The 25,740-nt window shown below is 47.1% G+C and overlaps 1 protein-coding gene across 3 annotated transcripts in view; it reads left to right on the top strand.

The window, feature by feature from the left end:
• Nucleotides 1–25,740, top strand: part of LOC146026487 (regulator of G-protein signaling 8-like) — a 56,354-nt gene that overhangs the window by 23,467 nt on the left and 7,147 nt on the right. For 2 of the 3 annotated variants that reach the window (XM_083157199.1, XM_083157197.1), the window contains exons 2-4: nucleotides 4,119–4,226; nucleotides 9,859–9,923; nucleotides 16,318–16,484. In XM_083157199.1, coding sequence (XP_083013325.1) covers nucleotides 4,119–4,226; nucleotides 9,859–9,923; nucleotides 16,318–16,484 — 340 coding nt within the window. The remainder of the gene's footprint in view (nucleotides 1–4,118; nucleotides 4,227–9,858; nucleotides 9,924–16,317; nucleotides 16,485–25,740) is intronic. The other variant, XM_083157198.1, reaches the window with a different exon arrangement.

Raw genomic sequence — 25,740 nt, 5'->3', positions numbered from 1 at the left:
TCAACAGCATTTGGTAGGTGGGATTATCTAGTTTTACTTCCATTAAAATCTAAGAAATCTATTACTGGAAACTGGAGATATCTGCAGTCAAGCAAGCTGTCCTCCCACCAGAAAATGATGAATAATAAGCCCACTCGACTATACACCCCTCCTCTGCATATTAAACATCCTGTACAACCCTGGAAGTTATGTATCAGGGCCCCTTCATTCAGCCCAATGCCCCCTTCTCCCACCTCATCTCCCACCATCTGTGCAGTAAAGGGGTAATTAGTGGAAATTACTGATCCAGGCCCTACATGCTGAGCGGTTGATATAATACCCCCTATCACCCGCGGGACATCAAAGCTTCCCCGACCCCTACCGCTGGAGGATCGGTAGGGGCCCTAATACATTGCTATGCCCAGGGGTCTACACTGCTTTTATATATATATATGTGTGTGTGTGTGTGTGTGTGTGTGTGTGTGTGTGTGTGTGTATGTGTATATATATATATATATATATATATATATATATATAAAATTATTATTATTATTTATATACATTTGGTCTATCTATAATACTTTAACTGACCCGGCATATACTGGGTCACCTAAGTGTCCACCTCCGTGCTTTGCTCCGCCCCTCTGGAAACCCCCTTCTGAAAATCCTGCGTTTGCCCCTGTAAATGGCCACACCCACACAGCACTGACCACACCCACACAGGACTGGTCACACCTCATCCTGTTCTCACACAAGATCGTTTATCAATTTAAGCCCCAGGCTTCTGTGCCCCTTAATACAGCTCTGTTCTTGGACCATCTTACTGCATTTAAGCCTTTGTATTCAAATAGATATAGAGATTACTGTCTTGGGTAGCCTTATACCCCTTTCAGACCACAAATGTCATGTTGCACCTGGGATAGGGACACGGGTCCATCCCAGGAGCGACACAGCATTTGCGGTCTGAAAGCTCTGTATCTGACCCGGCTTACTGCCGGGTCGTTGACATCACACAGGGGCGGGGCTTAGAAGCGGCACGTCATTGGGGGGCGGAGGAGGAAGGCAGCGATGGAGCTGACAGTGCTGCATACTCCAAACTATGAATGGGACCCAAGTCTCTCGACCCGGGTTGTCCATTCACACTTCACCTTGACACGGGACAGATCGGTGCTCAACCCTGGTCCTGACCAGGGTTGAACTCCCGGGTTGCTCAACCTGGGGTGGTCCTTTCAGACCGCAACTCGACCCGAATTGGTGACGTAATAACGCGGCAATAACCCGTGTTGAGAGTGCGGTGTGAATGGGGTATTAGTTATAATTAGAGATGTGCGCTGGACCGTTTTGAAGGATTTGTATTTGATTTTAATTTTGTCATTCCGGTTTTGGATTTTGATTTGTATTTTTTCCAAAATTAAGCAAAAAAAGCTAAAATCGCATAAGTTGAGTATTATTAATCTAAAAAAACATTAATTTCCAGTCAATATGGGTCACCTCACAGCTTACAATATTGTTTACCAACTTAGGCCAATGGGGCTGGCTAAACTAAACAACAGAGCAGCAGCACAAACACACGGCAGCTATTTCAGTAATGTGTTGGCAATAACCAATAAAACAAACTTATTTTCAATAGAAAACAATAGAATGCAGAAATTTGGGTTGGCTACATTGCAGGATACAGTGTATGTTTGATACGTGTAGGTCAGATACATTAATAGTGCACTTACCTTAACAGGTCCTCAGTGAGGGTGTGTCATCGGTTTTCTCAGTATGAGGGTATCAGCAGTGTTGGTACTCTGGGATGACAGCAGGGCAGTAGTACTCTCAGTATGGGGGTGCCTGCTGTATATTCAAAGTGTGAGTGTCGGCATTGTCCACAGTGCAAAGGTTTTGGAGGTGTTGGCAGTGCCTGTGGTGTCCTCACTGTAGGTGTGCCATTGGTGTTTGCAGTGCAGTAATGTTCGTGGTGTTAGCAGTGCCGTGGGGTGTCAATGATGTCCTCAATGTGGGGGTGCCATCTCTGTTGGCAGTGTGAGAGCACAGGCAGTGTTGGAGTGTGGTAGGGGGACAGCCCTGCAAGTAGTGTCGATGGTGTGGGGTGCTGGCAATGTCAGAATTGCTGGGTTGCTTGCTATGTCAATAGTGCAGGTTGGCATTGTTCCCTGTACAGTGAGGACCGCCATCTTTCATGATTCTACACCATTGAAGTCTATGAGAAATCATTTATTGGCTGAGAGCCATGACAGATGACACTCTCAGCCAATTGGCTCTCACCCAATGATTTCAATGGGAATTTTAAAAGTGCAGGTTTGGGGGTGGTTCAGATTTTCAAAAATCTAAACCACTCATCTAGTTATAATATGAGAATATATGCATGCACAAAGAATGATCCTAATTACACATGACTGTCAATAGTTCCCATGCATGTAACATGCATATATTATTTTATTACAGACTTGAACATGCATGTGAATTAATTTCAGTATAGCCATGGAACCTATGTAAATCACATGTGCCTGATTGGATGCTCACTGCAAAGAACATTTCCCTAGTTGGATCTGTCTTTTGCATGAGGGGCTTTCAGTAGTAGCATAACTACAATTGGGGTGCGCCCACTCTGAAATGTGAGCGCCCCCCCCCCCCCTCCTACACCCCCTCCCCCACTCACCCGCACTTAACCCCACACCGCTGCATTTTCTGCAGTGACGATCCATTGCGGTCCCGGGCGGCTTCCTGGACCTGCTGCTATCTTCAGTCCCGGCGCTCCTGCTCCTCACTCTGAATGTCACATCCAAAATGGCCGTTGCCTTACAGCAGACCATTATCTAGGAAACAAGAGGAGGTCGCTGCCTCCTCAAGCATCCTTAATACCTGTCTGCTGTGAAGGGGGCGGCCATTTTACAAATGATAGGAGGCCAGGAGGAGGAGGAGCACCGGGACTCAGTGCAGACAGGCACTGCGGGCATCAGAGAATCAGAGATTTGGCGGCGGCAATAGCTTCCGCAGACCCTGTGGCGCCCAAACTTCCGTAGCGCCTCCAAGCGACCACTGGCTTTCATGGGCATAAACTGGGTTGTGCAAGGGTGGATTAAGACAGGAGAGGGTATGTGGCAACTCTCCCTGCAGGCCTCTCCTCTTTCTCAGCGGCTGCATCACTCTAGACACTGGCTTTGTGCCAAAGTCTTCTGCATTTGCATTGAGCAATATTCATGGGGTCATCTCTATTGCACTTGAGCAAATCATTCGGAAAAATAACCACTGCAACTTTTTCCTTTTGATTTCTGTCTGCAGAAGCCCCTAGAGGAGACACAGATTAACACTTCGGGGTCTGGGCCAATCTGTCACCTCACTAGGCTCTGTCCCATAATGATGTCATACTTGGGTTTAATGAAGGGGCCTTGGCTAAGTGACATGAATCCTCATCATGTAGACCTGCCTTCTCCATACAGCACTGGTATTACCTGTGAATTCATGTCATCCTGCCCGTTTCACTAGGAAGGTATGATGCGGGAGAGCTGGCCATTCTTTCATGGGTGTAGGGGACTACCAGTCTTTGCCGAACTTGCCGGAGAGTAAGCAAGTAGGCCTCCACCTATTGTAGATACGCCAATGGTGTTGCAATGCAACTGCACAGAACCACACATGCAATTGCACATGTAGGAGTGCCATGGGAGTGTTGTATGTATGTATCAAAGGTTCTGTGCCATTCTGAGATATGCCTACAGGGAAGCCCACAACTACTGCCACATTGTGGACATAGGGTTAATTAGGTTGACTCCAAAAGGTTGCTATGTAAAAGGGTAACATGAAGAAAAGGTCTACACAAGTAAAAGATTAGCATGGAAATGGTTGACATATAAAAAGGTCAACCTTCGCTCAACATGCTCTAGGTCACTTTTCCATTCACAGTCTGGATGGTAAAATATGAAAAAGTGCCAAAAAACTGTAAAAATACCATGTCAAACTTTTCATGTGTCAACCTCTGTTATCTAAACTTTTTATTTGTGTCAACCTTTTGTCTATGTCGACATTGTGCACATATGTTGTCGAGTTCACCCATCCCCCTGAATTTGTTTTTACTGCTTATAATTATATGACTGTGTGTTTGTCCTCACGTTATTTTCTATTGTCTGCAATTTCAGCAGAAGCCGAGGAATACGGAATCACCTGAGCTGCCTCTCGCAGAAATCCGACTCTCTGAGCGATTTCTCAACTTTACAAAATGATGCCAAGCACAGCCAGGCACTGAAGTGAGTCGTCTCTGATTTTACTTTATGCCATCTAAGATGTAGGATTTATTGCAGCTGACTGCTGATTTACTGTCCTGCAAACAGGGTAAATGCTCGCACTCCATATATATTTCCTCGGTGATGTTGATTAGATAAATATGTCCTTACAATATTCGCTTTATATGATGGGCAGTGGTGCAGTCAGATGGGTGAGAGGCTACTATACCTCTTATGGAGGGGCCCAGATTACCTGGCAGCAGCTCTTTACCCAGCACATGCAGCTGTGTGCTGGGCTGCAGAGTGGCCATTAAAGTGCTAGTTTTTTCTTTTTATTTATTCTAAGGGTGCATGGCCACGCCTCCTATGATTAGGCCACACCTCCTGAAAAGTACCTGGGCCCAGCCAGGCTCTCTACTGCCCTGATGATGGGACTGCTCACACAGTGGGGTAATTCAGACCTGCTCACTAGGCTGTGTATATTCAGAGCCTAGCAAGCAGGTTAATGCCGCCCCGCTGAACGCTGCGAGCTGATGTGTACCCATACATATCCGCTCGCAGGAACCCAGTCAGAGGAAAAATCCTTACATGGTTATTCAATATTGAATGACTTTTCCTCTGCAGTGCACACAGCCAAAGGTTAGCCCAGGACCTGCTTTTCAGCTGCACGATTTTCTCCGATTTGGTGGTGGGGGCTGTCGTTATGTGACATCAGCCACCTGCCCTGAGAAGGCAGGGGAATGTCTGTGTTCCCCGGGGGGCCCACCCAGCCTTTCTATGGTTTTTGTGTGCATGCCCAGTGTCCACCCCGAGAATGCTCCCTGCCTGTCAATCAATGTGCGAGCGCCCCGGCAATTGAAAATATCGCCGGAGGCACTCACAGCGGGGGGCTACACATTAGCGCCTGTTGTCTGTTTGTTGGTTTGTTATGCTTTTTTGTTTGTTTGTTTTTAAACTAATGTGTCCATGTACTGTTACATGGTTTGTAATAAAATAGTATTGCGCACCACCATTCTGTGTATCATTGGAGATGGAAGCCTCCCTGCCAGCGCCGGAATGTGGGGGGGAGAAGGAGGGCTGGCGATGACACAGGCAGCAGAAGCTGCCCCCCGGGAGAGCTGGCAGGGGAGGCGATGGAAAGAGCGCTGCACTGGTCCCGCTCCATGCATATGTAATGAGCGGGACCAGGCGCAATGAATATCTAATGAGCGGCTCCCCGCCCCATGTGACGTCATGTGTAAAAAAAAACACATTGAAATACACCAGCTATTTGCAGCGAGCATGACACGGAGAGCTGGCGGGCATTCACTGTTCGCTTTCGGGGAACAGTGAACATTGAATAGGGTGAATCACATTTTCAGTGAAAAAGAAAAAACGGTGAATCGGGAGCATTGAATACTGCCCTTAGTGGGGCAGATGTATTAAAAGTCGTTAACGTTTCCAGCTTCTCCTGCATAATGTGGAGAAGCGGGCACCCATTATGGCCAAATGTATTAACACCCCCCCCCCCCACACTGCCGATAAGGCCAGCATTAATGGATCTTCTTAGCAGCGCCCCCACAGCGCTGCACAGGCGCATTTTAAAAGAAAACCTTCTCTTCCCCCAGCCAACTGTCTGGGCATGCGCGAGATCTCATTTTTTATTGTGAGATCTCCTGCGCAGCCCGGAGCCAGCAGCAGGGCTAGCATTGTCCCTGCAGTGGGGAAAGGACAATACTAGCCCTGTCCTGGCAAAGTGGCCGGGGCAATTTAACGCCTTGTAGGCTGTTAATACATCACCCCGGCCGCTAATTACTGGGGTGATTGCAGGGGACAGCCTCGCCAAGCGTTACTCGGTGAGCTGTCCCTAACGCATGTTAGGTGCGCTATTAAATTATGTGAAAAATTTGAATTCCCCCCACCCCCAGCTAACTAGCATTACGTGCAGAAATGCACTTAACGCTAGTTCATACATCTGCGCCAGTGTGCTTATTTCCTGGGAGGCACAAATGCCCTATAAAAACTGTCCCAAGGGTCAGTGTGCCATTGTTCTATGAATCAAAGTGTCAATGAGCCATTGTTCTATGATCCTAATGTCAGTGTGCCATTGTTCTAGGTATCATACTGTCAGTGTGCCGTTGTAGTGGGATTCCAAGTACTGAATTAAGCTGTGTACACAAGGGACAGAGTGACAGCTAACTACATCCTGCCAGCCCTGGGTGTTCCCATGAAAACACTGGGCGTTCCCATGGAAATGAGGCAGTGACACGGCTGCCAGGGGCAGGCAGCTGACATCACCAGATGTCAGCTGCCCGCCCTGTTCCCTTACAGGGCGCACAAAAAACTAAGGCACCTGGGAGTGTCTTAGTGGTACTGCTTTCCTAGCACGGCACCCACGATCTAGAGTGTATGTGTGGGGCTGATATCTCAAGCATCTCATGCATCCTATGTGTTTGTGCGGCATAAGATGCATGAGATGATGCAATCGACGCGATCGACGAGATTTTTACATTGGAATCAATGTAAAAAGCCCCCAAAACCCCAATTTTAATTGCTAACCCCCCCTCATGGGTGAAATGGCCCCCCCATTGTTAACGCCACCCCACTATTGACGCCAACCCGAATCGGGGCTCTCTGCGCTCGCCACGCTTCGGCTGCGCTCGCCACACTATATAAATGCATCTCATGGATCTCATGCATCTTATGTATGCATAAGATGCATGAGATTAAAAAATCGGGTCCATCGTGTTGATTGTATGCCTTAAGTACCTTAAACTTAAGGCATACAATCAATGAGATGGGCGCCATGCTAGGAAAGCAGTACCGTCTTAGTTTTTCACGTACGCCCAAAATCAATCGCTGGTCGGCGATCATCGAATGATTTGGTCCACGCACCCATGGCTGCGAATGGATGTTTATGCAAAACATCCATTTGCAGCCGTATGGGGAGGGGGTGGGGCAGCATTTCGAGCGGCATTAGAACCACATGCAGCACTGCGAAATTTGCAGAGCTGCGTGTGAACCAGAAATACTTCCTAAGTGTCAGTGAGCCATTGTTTTGGTAACCCAGCTATAAGTGGATCATTGTTCTGCGATGCCAAGTGTCACAATGTTATTGTTCTGGTATCTTAAATGTCAGTGCGTTGCTTTGTGAAGGTAATTCAAAATATAATGTATAATATCTGTTAAAGAAGATACAACAAAACAGATTCTATGACCCCCAACGAGGATCTTGATCAACAAGTTGTCCACCTCTACATTGATGATTAGGTGGCGCTTGGGATTAACTAGGTAATGTAGCTTTCCATTAATTAAAAAAAAATCCTATGCTTTCTAGAATATTAACTAAACATATATATTTTAATATGTAGTATACATACTGTACACTGCACAAATATCGATCCAATAAAACCAGCTAGTTGGGTGGTTGGGATAGAATCAGATATAGTGTATGGTTAAATTTTAGTTTACAATATATTTCAAAACAGCAATGAACAATTAGCCCAGCAATTAAAGAGGTGCGCACCCACACTTTTCTCCCGAGAAATGCATACAACATTTTTAGCAGACTGGTCTACAAGGAATTGCACTTGGTAAAAGCAGTATACAAAAGTCAGTAGAAAGCTTGCTAAAACTGTAGGGAGATGCAATGTCAAACACATGCAATTTCACCTGATTTCTCAGCCCGATCCGTCGGAATTGGGTGAAATCGTTCCAAATGGCATAAGTGTATGGGTGCCTAAAAACAGATAACCATTGTGTAGCTAGAAGAACCAAGATCATGTCTGTAAATCAATACAGTTTTAAAGTAGATACTTGTACAGAATGCAAAATAGGGTAGCAATGAGTTAAGACTTACAGAATATGAACCACTGAAGTTGATGCATTAAAATTAATTTGATTTATTAAGTAAAAATAATAATAAAAGTACATCCATGGAATATGGGGTTATCCTGATTCACTTGGAAAGGCACAATCACTCTCTAATGGACAAAACCATGGGCCTTATTCAGATCGGAGCTCAGTAAAAATGTAATTGGAAAATGGGCACAACCATGTGCACTGCGGGTGGGGCAGATGTAACATGTTCAGAAAGAATTAGATTTGGGTGGAGGGTGTATTTCAAACTGATATCTATATTGCAGTGTAAAAATAATGCAGCCAGTGTTTACTCTGCACAGAAACAATAAAACACCCAAATCTAACTCTCTCTGCACTTTACATCAGCCCCACCTGCAGTGCAGGGACGTACGGTGAGGTAAATGAGACTGAGGAAGCCTCCGATTACAGTGGTAGGCGGAGAAACGCGTTTTTGAGCCCTGTATGTGCTGGTCCTGCACCCTTATCCTGTCAGCGCGGTACCTTTGGATTACAATAACCATCTAGCTGGCTGGTCCAGCAGGAAAAGGTCTCCTAACAGCATATTTCTGGAGTACATTTCTGGTAAAACAACTTGGAGAGACTGACCTGAGGTTACATCCTATTATCAAAAGCGCAACAACCAAAGGATTCAAGTGTATGCAGGCCTGGTAATTATGAGAAATCATTCACTGCCTCTAATAGAATCTATTACACAGCCCCATATATGCTCCAACTGATTGGCTGAAAAAACGGCAATCACAGCTAATAATAGCTTTTAGTATATGTTATATGTTGTTTGTCTTGTCTGTCTGATATATTTTGCACAATTGTTAATGAATTGTTTTATTATATAGAAGCTATTTGCAATATATGTGTTGTTTTAAATAAATGATTTATACTTTGTACTAAACATGTATGGACATTGAATTTACTGAGCAGGACTGCGCTTCTTAAAGTGCCAGACACCTTTGGTCTCTGACACTAATTCCCAAATTCTACTTCCAAAAAAAGGGATCAACACTCCCTAAATAAGAAGCAGCAAATCCTGCACAGTTAAAGTGGGTGCCATATGAAATGGCTGATTGGTTCTTTTGAACTATTTTATTATATACATTGAGTGTGTAACAACTAACTGAAGATTAAAATCTAGCACGACTAGCGCTACGGAGTGACCCCAGTGTCACATTCTTTTCGGTGAGGTAAATGGCTGAGGATTCCCTGGCAAGTACCAGAGCCAGATTTGCATACAATATATGAGCCATGGGATACATGCCGGCATTATACACATGTGCAGCAGTGTGTACTGCTGGAGATTCGCTGAGTTTTGATAAGAGATGTGCAGAACAGGTAACCAGGTGAGGCACTGCCTCACCTGTCATAGACTTTTTACTCCAGAGTTTTGACTATAAAATATATTAGAATAAGGTGGGGTGCCTCACCTGTCTCACCCAACCGCACGCCACTGCTGCAGTGCACATGGTTTTGTCCATTAGAGAGTGATTGTGCCTTTCCAAGTGAATCAGAATAACCCCCTATATATAGAACAAATGCAGTAGCCTGTGGGCTAGCGAAAATGCCAATGGTCCAGTAATTAGCCTTGGGATTTAAAATGTAATTTTCCAACAGATTCTGGTTTAAAAAAAAAAAAATCTCCTGGATAAATCACCAAAATGCCATAGTGACTATTACATTTGTCAAGTCAGCACATTGTTTAGGTGTATACTGTACCTTTATGGTAATTAGTTTGAGTTTGCTATTGCCCCCTGTGATCTAGAACCAGCCAATCAAATATTATGTACATATTTCCCTCCCACAGACGACTGACCGCAGATGAAACGAGGCGGTGGGCTCGGTCATTCGATCTACTCTTATCGCATAAATGTAAGTACAGAGATGGCCATGGTTAAACATACTGCAGAATTTGAATGGAAAACTGATCATATTGGCAAATTATGTTATGTAAGGAATGTGTATTGCACATAGAATGCATCAAGGTTTTAAAAACATTAGACATAACAAAATAAAATATTACTAAAGATACTAAGAACCTTACTCAGGTCCGTTAGTTGTGGCCGTTAGTTTGCACGAGGACCGATGTTGTGTCACTGCGCATGTGCATACACAGGGTGTGTGTGTGCACCCACTGCAAACAGTCGATTCGCTGGGTGCATGCAACTAGGACAGCGGGTGGGGGGGGGGAGAGGGGGGGTGCCAGACAGAGACATCTGAGCCAACAAACCAGAATAGCCCCCTAAATCACACATTGGGAACGATTCAGACCTAATCGCTCAGGTCCGAATTGGCAACCCCGGCCGATGGTTGGGGATTGCACATGCGCGTTTATGTGCATGTGCAAACCCCGGGAGCGAATGCCTTTGGCGAGTTTCACAATTGCCGCCAATGATGGGCGAGCAGGTGGCGGGCGCAGGTGACCACCCACTGTTGTATGGGCGCGCCCCGTGTCCATGCCTGCTTGGGGCTGGCAGCTGACATCAGATGACGTCAGTGCCCACCCCCAGTTTTGTGTATAGCAGGCACATACCTTTGATCTTCCCAATGAGAAGTGTTAAGGGTGTACTCACGGAGCGATCCCTCTAAGTGACTGACTACATAGTCAAAATTGCTTAGAAGGTGAGTAAAGATCGCTGTCAAGGTTAGACAAATCGCCCTATAATATCGCTTAGTAAAAAAGAGTTGCCAGGCAATCGCTGCTATTCACTGCTGGGGGAGATATTCACTAGGCGATCTGCAATGAATACCAAGCAAGTATGTTAATTATAGTCATACTTGCCTTGTTAATTATAGTCAAACTAGTTTCAGGGAGATTATAGTTGGAAATAGAATTTTGCACAGCGCCTTATTGAGGGGGCGTGTCATGCTCCAACTAAAGGGGTGTGGCTAGTTCCATATATTTTAGAGATTGTGAAAAGAGATTGTTAATGTGGCACCTAGAAGCGTGGGTGTGTAATTTATAAAGTGCTGGGAAATGGTGTTGATGATTCAATGTAAATGTATCTCTGTCTCATTCCTTTTCCCCAAAAAAATGTAACAGTGTAATGTGGGCTAGATGTAATAAGGGAGATTGCTTACTAATGAGGGAGAGAGGGAGATTGCCCCTATTTCAGGGAGTCTCCTGCAGAATGCAGGAGGGTAGAAAACTATGATAATAGTATAGTCAAAATCGCCCATTGACAAAATCGCTTAGTCAAAGTCGCTCACTAGCAAAAATCGCTTAGTGTGTACACCCCTTTACTCTGCATTGTAATGGACAATGATTTATACCTGGTTTAATGTTTTGGGAATTGCATTAACATGGGTGATGACTTTTATGTGTATTGTGTGTGTCTGGCTAGAGTGATATTTTGGCTTGCTAGTATAATGATAGTATCCTAGTTTATGGTATAATGAAATTATTGAAAAAGATCAAATGTAAGGTGTGAGACACAGAAGATAAGATTAAGATACTGTAGGTGAACTGTATAAGAATAAGCTGGAAGAGATCTACCCTTTACACATAACGATATAATCATTGCAATTTGAGCATTTAAAATCAGTCTGCTCCCCCACATCAAACAGAAGCCTGATACCAGTTTGTAAGGAATGGTACAGCCACAGGGAAGGGCTCTGCAATTCCATCCAAATTAAATGAAAATGCAGCATGAGGCATCTGTGAAGGATAGACGCACGCTGCATGCATCTGCGAAATCCAAGTGGTTTATCTGAGGATGCAGTCTCGGATCACCATGGCAACTATTGGTCATGACTCACGATGGTGAGCAGACTGACCAGTTTTATTTTTACAGGTGTGTGTATGTTCTTGGGGTATTGGTTCTGTAGTAGGACCTCCAAGTCCCAGCATGCAGGGGAGGCTTGCTGGACCCTGTAGTTCTACTACAGAACCCAATATCTATTTAGAACCATATTTTTTTTACATTGTTAACGCCATCAGCCTGCCATCAACAGCCCAGGGGTGGCGGGGACAGCCCGTGCCGGAGTTCCCCTGGAGGAGGAGACCCCTTTATTGGGGGATCTCCACTCCCCAGGGTCCCGGCCAGAGCTGACCTGCCATGTTGCTCGTGGTTTGGCCAGGGGGGGCCTTATGTAAAAAGTGTCCCCCAGCTGTGATATGTTACCGCTGGCTGTTGGAGCCCGGTGCTTATTTCTGAAGTACATGTGACCCCTACTTTCTTTTGTTCCCCATATTTTGGGGACCAGTAACGAACCAAGAGCCTGGTGCTGGTTATAGAAATGCTTGTGGGGGGGACCCCACACCATTTATTTAATTATTTATTTTTCTACTTTTTACACAAAGCAGCCTGCACAGAACTGACTGATCCTTGCAGGCTTCAGCCAAAGATGGATGGAAAATGTGTTGCATTTTCCATTCGTATTTTCTATTGAATTTTTAGCCGATTTCAGCAGTACGAATGATAGTAAATTTGCCGACCACCATAGAACTCATGGCCATATACGCCCGAGTTCTATCGATGGTGTATTCATTCGTACAGATTAATTTGTTCATAAAAGCGGCAAATCAAAAACGGTAAATTAGCCGGACACTGTGTCCCATACGTATTCTACATTGAATGGGTATCAATGGGTGCATTCGTACCCATGAAATCTTAGTACGTTTCCCCCTATTTGTTGATGTTTAATTGTATTGTATATTATAATGATCATTCGATTATAGACTTGGCGGTTTATTTACTGAGATAGGAGTTTTATTGAAAATGGGATGTTGCTATGGCCAACCAATCCGATTCTGTAGAGAATTTTTGAAAAAGAAAAGCAATCATCGGCAATGTCAGTCATCTGAACACTGGCATACCAAGCGCCGGGGGGGGTGCCAGACGGGGTCCCGATGTCGGGATCCCGACGGTCAAAATACCAACAGCCGGGTTCCCTAAGGCCGTCGGCTATTTTCCCTCGTGGGGGTCCATGACCCCCATAGAGGGAGAATAAATAGGTGGCGAGCGCATCGAGCCCGCAAGGGGCTTTGTTGCGCTCGCCATGCTGTCTGGGTCCGGCCAGTCGGGATCTCAACGTCGGGCTAATGACTGTCGGGATCCCGACTGTCGGGCCCCTGTACCACACCCAAGCCGGGATCCCGATTCCATCCCATCTATAAGATATCTACAGTAGTGCATTGGACACAAGAGCAATGGTGTATTCTTTTTACACTTTGCTATCTCCCCTAAAAGTAAGATTTTAAAGCTTGGGCAAAATAAATAAAAAATATATATTGTCAATGAGAACTGACTTTTTCCAGTATGCTGAGACAACAGCAGAAATAAAAGCCTAATAATAATGATACTATGATAGACCCACAAAGAATACTTGCAACTGATATTATTTACATTTAGCAAACTCACCAAGACGATCTAGGAACTCAGGGGTAGATTTATTAAGCTCGGTGAAGTGATAAACTGTCTGGTTTTTACCACCGTCCAATCAGCTCCTACCTGGGAAGCTACAGGCTTGGGTTGAAAAATTACAGGTAAGAGCTGATTGGCCGGTGATAAAAACCGGACAGTTTATCACTTCACCGAGCTTAATAAATCTGCCCCACAGTAACTTAAGTGTAAAAGGCATACTTGATGACTTCTAGCCCGCTCTCTCTGGGAGAGCAGCCATGTCCGCTCAGCTGGGAGGGGTTTGTCGGGGAGGTTGTAAAGGGGGCAGGACAGAGACAGAACTTTATAAAAGGATTTAGCCTATGATGACGCGTATCAGCCAGAACCCCGCCATCCGCTGTTAGGACCGCCCATTTTACTTGCTTAGTGAGTGGCCAGGCAGGGGGAGATTTGCCTACGCTTTCGGGAAACTGGGAGGGTGACCTGATTTTCCGGGATGGAAAGCAAATATTTTATAAGGTCTTCCAGCTATTGGATCTACAGAGCACTTTAGCAGCTGCCAGTGTATTGCTGGATTCAGAGACATGTCCTGAAATTCAATTTGAAAGTGAGGACAGGGTAATTACACCCAGCAGCTGATGTGCTTGGAAACAGCATGAAATTATATTTTCTCTTCACTGGTTCAAGGTTAAAGACAGCATTTGTCAATTTCCTCAAGGAGCAAGCAGTATACCAGAATATGTGGCACACCACTAAGAGCTGCAGACCTGGCAAATTTACAGAGTGTTTTGAGGATGAGTAAGGTTAGTAGAGGGGGTATGGGTCATTGGGTCGACCACTAAAGGTTGACAGGCCTTATGTTGACACCTGAAATAGGTAAACATGGCTAAGTCGACAGGGTTGGAAGGTCAACACAAGCATTAGGTAGACAATGGCAAGATCGACAGTCAAAATGCGGACATGCGTTTTTCGCGTTTTTCTTGAGCCGACATGTGCCGACAGGCGGTATTTCATGCCCTACCATCCACTACGGTGTGGTATTTGACATGGAACCCTCAGAGTGTACCACAACCCCTCGCTGCACTCGCCATGCATTAGGCACACTATAGTATTCTCCCTTCTAAGCCCTAGTAGATGGTGGGGCACGAAAAGCAACCTGTCGGCACATGATGTGAAAAAATCATGTAGACCTTTGACATTGTTGACCTTCCAACCCCGTTGACCTTAGCTGTGCTGACCTATTTTAGGTGTTGACCTAAGTCCTGTCGACGTTCAGTGGTCTACCCGGCCTTAATAGGGTCGACCTAATGACCATATCCTAGTATAAGTGCCATAATTATAAAATGAGAGCCCCACCACCACCCCCCCCATTTGACTGTCGACCTAGACACTGTCGACCTAATGCTTGTGTTGACCTATTGACCTGTCAATCTAAACCCATGTCGGGCTACTCCCATGTCGACCTTGTCCTATGTCGACCTAGAACCATGTCGACCTTTCCCTATGTCGACCTAACGTTGTGTCGACCTAATGCTTGTTGACCAACATACTGTAGACCAAACGATCCCAACCCCTTGTACTCTCCTTCACACAGTGCAGCATACATGGAAGTCTGTGATTAGTATGTGTGCACTTCTGCAACCCCTAGCTTGAAATAGTTCCAAACCATGGGAAAAGAAATGGAAAAACCATTCCGACAGTTTGCCTGTGTTAACTTTTTATGTCGTCCTTTTGTCAATGTTGACTAGACATTGTCTGTAAACCATCTGGATCCCGGAGAGAGTGGGTGCTTTCCTGGCTGCATTACCACCCATCCCTGAATCAGGCAACATATATAACACTAAACAGGAAATGCAGGCTGAGAATTGGCTATTTGTAATAATATATTTAAGCTCAGCTCAGAAAACAATGTAACATAATGTAATAGAAGCACAGAAACATACTGTATGCTGCAATGGCCCATACTAGATGCAGCAGTTATCATTATCAGAGGCATGTCAGGCCCAGTAATAATGTGGGCCCTATCTTCCCAATGCTATTGAGTGCCGACGGTGCTGTGAGAGATCCCCAAATATCCGTTTAAAATGCCCGGATCGCTCACAGCAACATTGGCACTCAAAGGGTTAAGTATAGGTATACTTAGGAGGTGTGAAGGTGGGGCACGGCTTGATAAATATCAAGTTAAATCATTTAATTAGTGAAATAAATAACACCAGCCAATCACAAATCATTTTCTCATGCTGGATGCTTATAATTGGCTAATGAGTGGTTGAAATCCTGGACAATTCAGGCCACAGTCATTTAACAACAGGTGCTCAAAGCAAGTCAATGAGTCAGCTATTATGTAGGGTTTTCTGACACTGGATAGCAACGATGACTCACAACGATGAAGAGCAAAAAGAGATGATTTATTATTATTATTATTAGTAGTAGTATTAATAATAATAATAATAATAATATACTGAGGTTGATGTTTTATGAAATAAACCTTTAAGGGTTCACATGGCCATGCCCCCCTTTTTCATCACTGATGGGGCCAGAGCTCGTTTAGCTGCTCCCGTCCCTTATGTTCTCATGCTACAGATGCCAGACCGCCAGCCCCTGCAAGCATGACAGGCGCTACATCTGTACGTGTGTAGATGCACAATGTCTATTCCTGTGTATTAGAGCAGCACTAACTGTCAGACTTTCAACTTCTCCCCGTGGGACACTGCCGGATGCGGTGGGACATCCCAAAAAGATGTGACTCTCCCGTGAAAATCAAGACAGTCGGGAGGTATGGCACAGTACTTTGACTGGCGCCTATCAAATATTTGGGGCGCCGGTGCCTATGCCTAACTGTACTGTATCTTCTGCATGTTTAATAATCTAAAATCCAATGCTCTGCTATTTGCTGACTGACTAGCGGTTCTGTACAACAGATGGCCGCTCTGCGTTCCGTGCCTTCCTGCAGTCTGAATTCAGCGAGGAAAACCTTGAGTTTTGGGTGGCCTGTGAAGACTACAGGAAGACTCGTTCCATGAACAAACTGCCAGCTAAAGCTCGTCGCATTTTCCAGGAATTCATTGACGTCCAAGCTCCTAGAGAGGTAAGCTGAAATAATCTTCTTTTCCAGTAATGACAAACAAAATCTGTAATTTCGGGGACGTACTTACAAGCGAAAGGAGGCACCGCGATATACAATATGTACGGTAAACACATTTATTTGCCTAAGCACATAAATGCGTATTTCTACTTCTGATGAAGAAAACACTGGTAAATTACCAAGAACACTTAGAGGTTTTAGCTGGACATTGGGTTAAGGAGTAAGATTCGCCTTACCCTGAACTCTTACATATGCACATAGCACCAGGAAAATACAGACAGCGTAAGTGTGTTCCCGAGTCATTAGTGTAATGCAATAGAATGACTGGAATTGATAAAATGATCATTTCTGAGAAGACCAAGGGATTCCTCTGAGCAAATTTCTGCCGTACCGCTAGTGATTCAGATAAAGGTCATTTAAATTAACTTTCACGACTCATGTCAAATCAGGCACTTGCTCTCTGGACAGTTAAAAGAATACTTTTCTCTTTTATGTACTGAATACTTCATTGTATTATCCAGAAAGCTAAACTTTTATAACTGAAAATCATTAACCAGTTTTTCTGGAGAAAATCTGACTAAATCATGCCCCTTTCCCACTGCAGCTCTTAAACGGTATATTGCCATTTTTTCCCCACTATTTACTGTTTAAGGCTGCAGTGGGAAAGTGCCAGAGTTGATTTACCGGTTAAAGTTAACCGGTATTTCAACTCGTTTAAAAAGCAGAGTCCTACACGTTTAAATACCGTGTTCTAGGCAGTGGGAATGCCTCTTAAACGGTATTTAAAATCCCACACTACTTCCCCCTCCCCTCGTACCTGTCCTGCCTCCCCCCTCCCTCCCTCCCTACCTCCCCTGGTACCTGGCAGCGGGGCAGCATGGTAGGCAGCGGGCATTCCAGGGCTCCTAGTTGGAAGGTCCCAGACTGATGCATGAAAGCATCATGCAGGAAGAGGCTGCAGCTGGGGCACTGGGGATCCGGGCAGCATGGTCCGGTCCGTGCTCAGGAGGAGGAAGCAGAGGAAGGTCCATTAGGAGATTGTCATTTTATCGGCGGGGGTTCCTGCTGCGAATGGAAAATAGCGGAGCCGCTCATTAAATATGTGCATATCTCACCCATAATATAGGAGAACTTCTACCTCAGAAAGAGGCTATTTTTTGTGAAGGCCTTATATCCCACTAAGTTATCTAAGGTCACTGAACGTCACCATTGGGGAGATAATGTCTGCATCCATAATTTATGAGAGACAATAATACTTGAAGAGATCAAAAAAAAACCTGATGAAGTCCTAACCGGAACGAAACGCGTTCGGTATTGATCAAAATATTTGAAAATAAACAGAAAACTGTTCCAGAAAACAAGAAGCGCTTATCATTATTTCATATTTTAATTGATATATCTTTTATGGACATTACATACTGTACATAGGGCACTGAAAGACACTTTTGTGGGTATTTGAGATATATATATATATATATATATATATATATATATATATATAAATATATACTGGGTAATTCATCGCGCCCTACGGGCGCTCTTCACACCGTCGTAAGGGGCTGCGCCCCCTTAATTTGTGAACGTTTGTATATGAGAAATATGGTTAGAATTGTATGAAAGATGCCCTGTATTGCAACTTAGGTGTCCGCGAATCGCGGGAGGGGGGGTCGCGGAGGGTGCCGCGAATTGCAGGAGGGGGGGTCGCGGGGGGTGCCGCGAATTGCAGGAGGGGGGGTTGTGGGGGGGTGGATGCTGCGAATCACGGGAGGGGAGGGATTGCAGAGAATCGCAGGAGGGGGGTCGCGGGGTGGGTTGCCGCAAATCGCGGGAGGGGGGGTTACGGCGAATCATGGTAGGGGGGGTCGCGGGGGGTGTGCCGTGAATCACGGGAGGGGGGGTCACGGGGTGGGGTGCCGAGAATCGCGGGGGGGTGTGTGTGTGCCGTGAATCGCGGGAGTGGGGGTTGCGGGGGGGTGGGGGGGTGTGACGCGAATCGCCACAAGAAAAAATCAACACAGAAAGGTCAACACATGTAAATGTTGACATAAGTGTGGCACTTCACTGGTGTCCATGTCGACACATGAGAATGAATATGAAAACATTCAAAAAATTAAAAAAAAAAACTTCAAAAACTCATGTCAACCTTTTTCATTGTCGACCATAGCCATGTCAGTGTTTTCCATGTGCAATTTAATTTTGGAGCTGCCACGAATTGCGGGAGGGGGGGTCGCGGGGGTGGGTGCCGCGAATCGCGGGAGGGGGGGTTACGGGGCGGGGGTTGCGGCGAATCATGGGAGGGGGGGTCGCGGGGGTGTGCCGTGAATCACGGGAGGGGGGGTCACGGGGTGGGGTGCCGAGAATCGCGGGGGAGGTGTGTGTGTGTGTGCCGTGAATCGCGGGAGTGGGGGTTGTGGGGTGGGGGGGGTGTGATGCAAATCGCCACAAGAAAAAATCAACACAGAAAGGTCAACACATGTAAATGTTGACATAAGTGTGGCACTTCATTGGTGTCCATGTCGACACATGAGAATGAATATGAAAATATTTAAAAAATGAAAAAAAAAACTTCAAAAACTCATGTCAACCTTTTTCATTGTCGACCATAGCCATGTCAGTGTTTTCCATGTGCCATTTAATCCTGGGGCTGCCGCGAATCGCGGGGGGTGCCGCGATTTGCGGGAGGGGGGGGTGCGGGGGGTGGGTGCTGCGAATCGCGGGAGAGCGGGGTTCATGGGGGTTCCGGTGGGGGGTTGCCGCGAATTGCGGGAGGGGGGGGGTCGCGGGGGGGTGCCTCGAATCGCCGGAGGGGGGGTTGCGGGGGGTGTGACGCGAATCGCCACAAGAAAAAAATCAACACAGAAAGGTCAACACATGTAAATGTTGACATAAGTGTGGCACTTCATTGGTGTCCATGTCGACACATGAGAATGAATATGAAAATATTCAAAAAATGACAAAAAAACTTCAAAAACTCATGTCAACCTTTTTCATTGTCGACCATAGCCATGTCAGTGTTTTCCATGTGCAATTTAATTCTGGAGCTGCCGCGAATCACGGGGGGGGGGGGTGCCGCAAATTGCGGGAGGGGGGGTCGCGGGGGAGGGTGCCGCGAATCGCGGGAGGGCGGGGTTCACAGGGGTTCCGGTGGGGGGTTGCCGCGAATTGCGGGAGGTGGGGGTCATGGGGGGTGCCGCGAATCGCAGGAGGGGGGGTTGCGGGGGGGTGTGACGCGAATCGCCACAAGAAAAAATCAACACAGAAAGGTCAACACATGTAAATGTTGACATAAGTGTGCCACTTCATTGGTGTCCATGTCGACACATGACAATGAATATGAAAAAATTAAAAAAATTAAAAATAAATCTTCAAAAACTCATGTCAACCTTTTTCATTGTCGACCATAGCCATGTCAGTGTTTTGCATGTGCCATTTAATCCTGGGGCTGCTGCGAATTGCAGGGGGGCGGAGGGGGTGCCGCGAATCGCGGGAGGGGGGTCGCAGGGGGGGTGCCGCCAATCGTGCAAGGGGGGGTCGCGGGGGGGTTCTTTTTGCCGCGAATCGCGGGAGGGAGGTCGCGGGGGGGTGTTTTTCCGCGAATCGGGGGGGGTCACGGGGGAGGGTTTGCCGCGATTCGCGGGAGGGGGGGGTCGCGGGGTGGTGGTTATGCCGCGAATTGCGGGAGGGGTCGTGGGGGGGTTCTTTTTGCAGCGAATCGCGGGAGGGGGGGTCGCGGGGGTGTTTTTGCTGCGAATCGCGGTAGGGGGGGTCGCGGGTGTTTTTGACGCGAATCGCGGGAGGGGGGGGGGGAGGTTTTGCCGCAAATCGCGGGAGGGGGGCGCTCACCTGGTGGCTGTGGAGTAGCAGTGCTGGGCAACATGGGAAGGCAGTGGGTGTCTGGCACTGTCTGTGGGCTCACTGGGCTGGTTCTCTGTCACATACCTCCCAACATGACCCTCTCCAGGAGGGACACAATGCTCTGTTTCTATACTTCCCCTTAATGTATGATTGCCATCACCTGTTTTAAACAGGTTAATTTCTCAGAAAGGTGTTCAGCACAGATGAAGGCAATCACACATTAAGAGGAAAGTCCAGGAACAGAGCGTTATAGACACAGACACCCACTTTGAGTGACAGATGTAGCCAAATATATAGGAGATATATTTCCTCTTAATGTGTGATTGCCTTCATCTGTGCTGAACACCTTTCTGAGAAATTAACCTGTTTAAAACAGGTGATGGCAATCATACATTAAGGGGAAGTCTAGAAACAGAGCATTGTGTCCCTCCTGGAGAGGGTCATGTTGGGAGGTATGTGACAGAGAACCAGCCCAGTGAGCCCACAGACAGTGCCAGACACCCACTGCCTTCCCATGTTGCCCAGCACTGCTACTCCACAGCCACCAGGTGAGCGCCCCCCTCCCGCGATTTGCGGCAAAACCTCCCCCCCCCCTCCCGCGATTCGCGTCAAAAACACCCGCGACCCCCCCTACCGCGATTCGCAGCAAAAACACCCCCGCGACCCCCCCTCCCGCGATTCGCTGCAAAAAGAACCCCCCCACGACCCCTCCCGCAATTCGCGGCATAACCACCACCCCGCGACCCCCCCTCCCGCGAATCGCGGCAAACCCTCCCCCGTGACCCCCCCCGATTCGCGGAAAAACACCCCCCCGCGACCTCCCTCCCGCGATTCGCGGCAAAAAGAACCCCCCCGCGACCCCCCCTTGCACGATTGGCGGCACCCCCCCTGCGACCCCCCTCCCGCGATTCGCGGCACCCCCTCCGCCCCCCTGCAATTCGCAGCAGCCCCAGGATTAAATGGCACATGCAAAACACTGACATGGCTATGGTCGACAATGAAAAAGGTTGACATGAGTTTTTGAAGATTTATTTTTTAATTTTTTAATTTTTTCATATTCATTGTCATGTGTCGACATGGACACCAATGAAGTGGCACACTTATGTCAACATTTACATGTGTTGACCTTTCTGTGTTGATTTTTTCTTGTGGCGATTCGCGTCACACCCCCCCGCAACCCCCCCTCCTGCGATTCGCGGCACCCCCCATGACCCCCACCTCCCGCAATTCGCGGCAACCCCCACCGGAACCCCTGTGAACCCCGCCCTCCCGCGATTGGCGGCACCCTCCCCCGCGACCCCCCCTCCCGCAATTTGCGGCACCCCCCCCCCCCCGTGATTCGCGGCAGCTCCAGAATTAAATTGCACATGGAAAACACTGACATGGCTATGGTCGACAATGAAAAAGGTTGACATGAGTTTTTGAAGTTTTTTTGTCATTTTTTGAATATTTTCATATTCATTCTCATGTGTCGACATGGACACCAATGAAGTGCCACACTTATGTCAACATTTACATGTGTTGACCTTTCTGTGTTGATTTTTTTCTTGTGGCGATTCGCGTCACACCCCCCGCAACCCCCCCTCCGGCGATTCGAGGCACCCCCCCGCGACCCCCCCCCTCCCGCAATTCGCGGCAACCCCCCACCGGAACCCCCATGAACCCCGCTCTCCCGCGATTCGCAGCACCCACCCCCCGCACCCCCCCCTCCCGCAAATCGCGGCACCCCCCGCGATTCGCGGCAGCCCCAGGATTAAATGGCACATGGAAAACACTGACATGGCTATGGTCGACAATGAAAAAGGTTGACATGAGTTTTTGAAGTTTTTTTTTTCATTTTTAAATATTTTCATATTCATTCTCATGTGTCGACATGGACACCAATGAAGTGCCACACTTATGTCAACATTTACATGTGTTGACCTTTCTGTGTTGATTTTTTCTTGTGGCGATTTGCGTCACACCCCCCCCACCCCACAACCCCCACTCCCGCGATTCACGGCACACACACACACACCTCCCCCGCGATTCTCGGCACCCCACCCGTGACCCCCCTCCCGTGATTCACGGCACACCCCCGCGACCCCCCCTCCCATGATTCGCCGCAACCCCCGCCCCGTAACCCCCCCTCCCGCGATTCGCGGCACCCACCCCCGCGACCCCCCCTCCCGCAATTCGTGGCAGCTCCAAAATTAAATTGCACATGGAAAACACTGACATGGCTATGGTCGACAATGAAAAAGGTTGACATGAGTTTTTAAGTTTTTTTTTTTAATTTTTTTGAATGTTTTCATATTCATTCTCATGTGTCGACATGGACACCAGTGAAGTGCCACACTTATGTCAACATTTACATGTGTTGACCTTTCTGTGTTGATTTTTTCTTGTGGCGATTCGCGTCACACCCCCCCACCCCCCCCGCAACCCCCACTCCCGCGATTCACGGCACACACACACCCCCCCGCGATTCTCGGCACCCCACCCCGTGACCCCCCCTCCCGTGATTCACGGCACACCCCCCGCGACCCCCCCTACCATGATTCGCCGTAACCCCCCCTCCCGCGATTTGCGGCAACCCACCCCGCGACCCCCCTCCTGCGATTCTCTGCAATCCCTCCCCTCCCGTGATTCGCAGCATCCACCCCCCCACAACCCCCCCTCCTGCAATTCGCGGCACCCCCCGCGACCCCCCTCCTGCAATTCGCGGCACCCTCCGCGACCCCCCCTCCCCCCGATTCGCGGACACCTAAGTTGCAATACAGGGCATCTTTCATACAATTCTAACCATATTTCTCATATACAAACGTTCACAAATTAAGGGGCGCAGCCCCTTACGACGGTGTGAAGAGCGCCCGTAGGGCGCGATGAATCACCTAGTATATATATATATAGGGTCGTTTTAGGTGGCACTCCGACGTCTTTCACAAGAATTATGACCACGCAATTTTCATCAAGATCTTTCGAGTTTAATGCTCGTCATCAGGATAAATTTTCACATACAAACATGCAATATATAGCCACATCCCAGTGAACAAAGCTCCTCCTTGTCAGAGGGTGTGAAGGTTTCATTAAGGTGTCTTAATGAAACCTTCCCACCCTCTGACACCCTCTGACAAGGAGGAGTTAATTCATTGAAGTTTTGTTAGACACTGCGCCAAAAACAGTCGCTGTGAGCAGCGCTGGCATTTCTAGTGGATATTTTGCACATCTCTCACAGCAACGTTGGCACTCAAAGGGTTAAAATCTTACCCTCTGTTTCTGGAGAATACCCTGCACATTTTTTATGATGAATAGGCTGTTAACTACTAGCGAAGGAAATTTACAGAGCGGAGAACTGCTCAGTGCCAGTGGGTACGCAGTGTTGGGGAAGGGGCGGTCCGGACAGTTCCTCTTTCGCAACCCAGAACTTAGATTCCCACATCCGAACTCTAAAACCCTTTTCACATGCGGATACACTGTTTTTAGTATTGAACGTCCAATGGGACTGAGTAATATCTGTAATCATTAATCCCCCATATATCTATATTGGACAACTAAACCGATATATAACTAAAAGCATGACAAAAGACTTTTCCATCAACCAGCAATAGTAAGCAGGGGTTACTGGTTACATATTATTATATATAGCAATTTAAATAACCGTTTATTGGGATAATTATTACATCACAGTTTGAACTGTACCTCTGTTTATGACTGCTATAAAGCAGATGGCACTCACTTGGGGATTTCCTCTTGTCTAATCGCTCTCATATGTCCCCATAAAGTTGTATTGGCAGAAACATACATGGAGCACATTTTTACAGCCATGCACAGCCCCTCTCATTGCAAAAAATAGATAAGAGGAACTTATTCTCTACCTTTTGATCAAATAACAGTTACAGTACTCTGCTCCTATGCATAGTTGCCTACCCTCCTGCATTCTGCAGGAGACTCCCTGAAATAGTAGCAATCTCCCTCTCTCTCTCATTAGTCTATCAATCTCCCTAATTTCACCTAACCCACATTGCACTGTTACATTTTTGGGAAAAAAGGGGAATGAGAGATAGATACATTTGCATTGAATCATCAGCACCATTTTCCAGCCCTTTACAAGAATAGTATCTCTTACGAACTGCTTTGGGGCTCATCTAGATTTGGATATAAGTCATTTTAAAAGTTTCCTCTCAGATGTAGCAGTACACACCCACGCTTCTAGGTGCCACATTCACAATCTCTTTTCACAATCTCTCCATATATGGAACTAGGCACGCCCTTGGGTGGAGCATGACACGCTCCCTCCCAAAGGGGCGCTGTGCAAAATTCTACTACCAACTATAATCTCCCTGAAACTAGTTTTCAAAAGTAGGCAAGTATGCTCTTATGGTTCTAAGTAACTGACTGCTATTGATACCAAGGTCCCCAGCCCCCAAGGACAGGATGGAACGATGTGTAGGGGGAGGGTACAATGTCCTACTGTATATTTTTGTGAGTTAAATATGTTTGATATGCAATATTACAACAGTTAGGTCAGTAGCAAGCTTAGATAATGTGAGATTGGTTTTCTGTGGGAATTATAGTTCTACAATAGCTGCAGAGTAAAGGAAAATCATAGGTTGGCCCTCGGAAGTGTGTTTAAAATAAACAAAAAAAACTATATCCAGTGCTCTTGGTAGTTTTGTATCCCTATCTCTGTTTCACCTGGCTTATACCTGCTGAGGGTATGGGTCATAGTGTTGACAGCAATTACAATAGAATAGAATAGAATCAGCTTTATTGGCCAGGTATACTTGCGTATACTAGGAATTTGGTTTGGATTGCTGTGCAACAGCCGGTTAGGTACAGTTAAGCCATACCTCCCAACAGACCTGATTTTAGCGGGACAGTCCCGATTTTAGCGGGACAGTCCCGATTATCAGGGCCTGTCCCGCTGTCCCTCCCACGGCTGGAAGTGTCCTGCGGTGAGGGGGGGCTGTTGGGAGTCCCCCATGTCGGCAGCTAGGCAGCGGGGAATAAATGCTGTGTGCATGCGCACAGCATCTATTCCCGCAGCCAGGGGGCTGGGGGCATGGCTAGAGGCTCACAAAGCTTCTGGGTCATGCCCCCATAGCGTCAAAATGGGGGAGTGGCCTCGCGGGAGAGCTGCGGCATAGGCCACGCCCCGAAATTAGGCCACGCCCCCGAAAAAATTTTGCCGCGTCTGCGGAGCACAGCATCTGTGTCCCGCCTCCGGGGTCTTCAAAGTTGGGAGAGTTGACACAAGTCACAAGTCGACAAAGAAAAGTTTGACTTGAAAACGGTCGACATGAGGTTTTCATGTTTTTTGTGTCTATGTTGATATGTCAACATGGATACTGTATAAGTGTACTGCCTTCCCTTGCATGGCTCGCTTCACCCGCCATGCTTCAGACACGGTGCCTCGCAACCA

The sequence above is a fragment of the Crinia signifera genome, chromosome 8 (genome assembly GCF_055691185.1).
Source record: "Crinia signifera chromosome 8, ASM5569118v1, whole genome shotgun sequence".
In the NCBI taxonomy this organism is placed as follows: Eukaryota; Metazoa; Chordata; class Amphibia; order Anura; family Myobatrachidae; genus Crinia; species Crinia signifera.
Note: the sequence above shows the minus strand (reverse complement) of the source record. Positions and strands in the feature narration are given on the sequence as shown.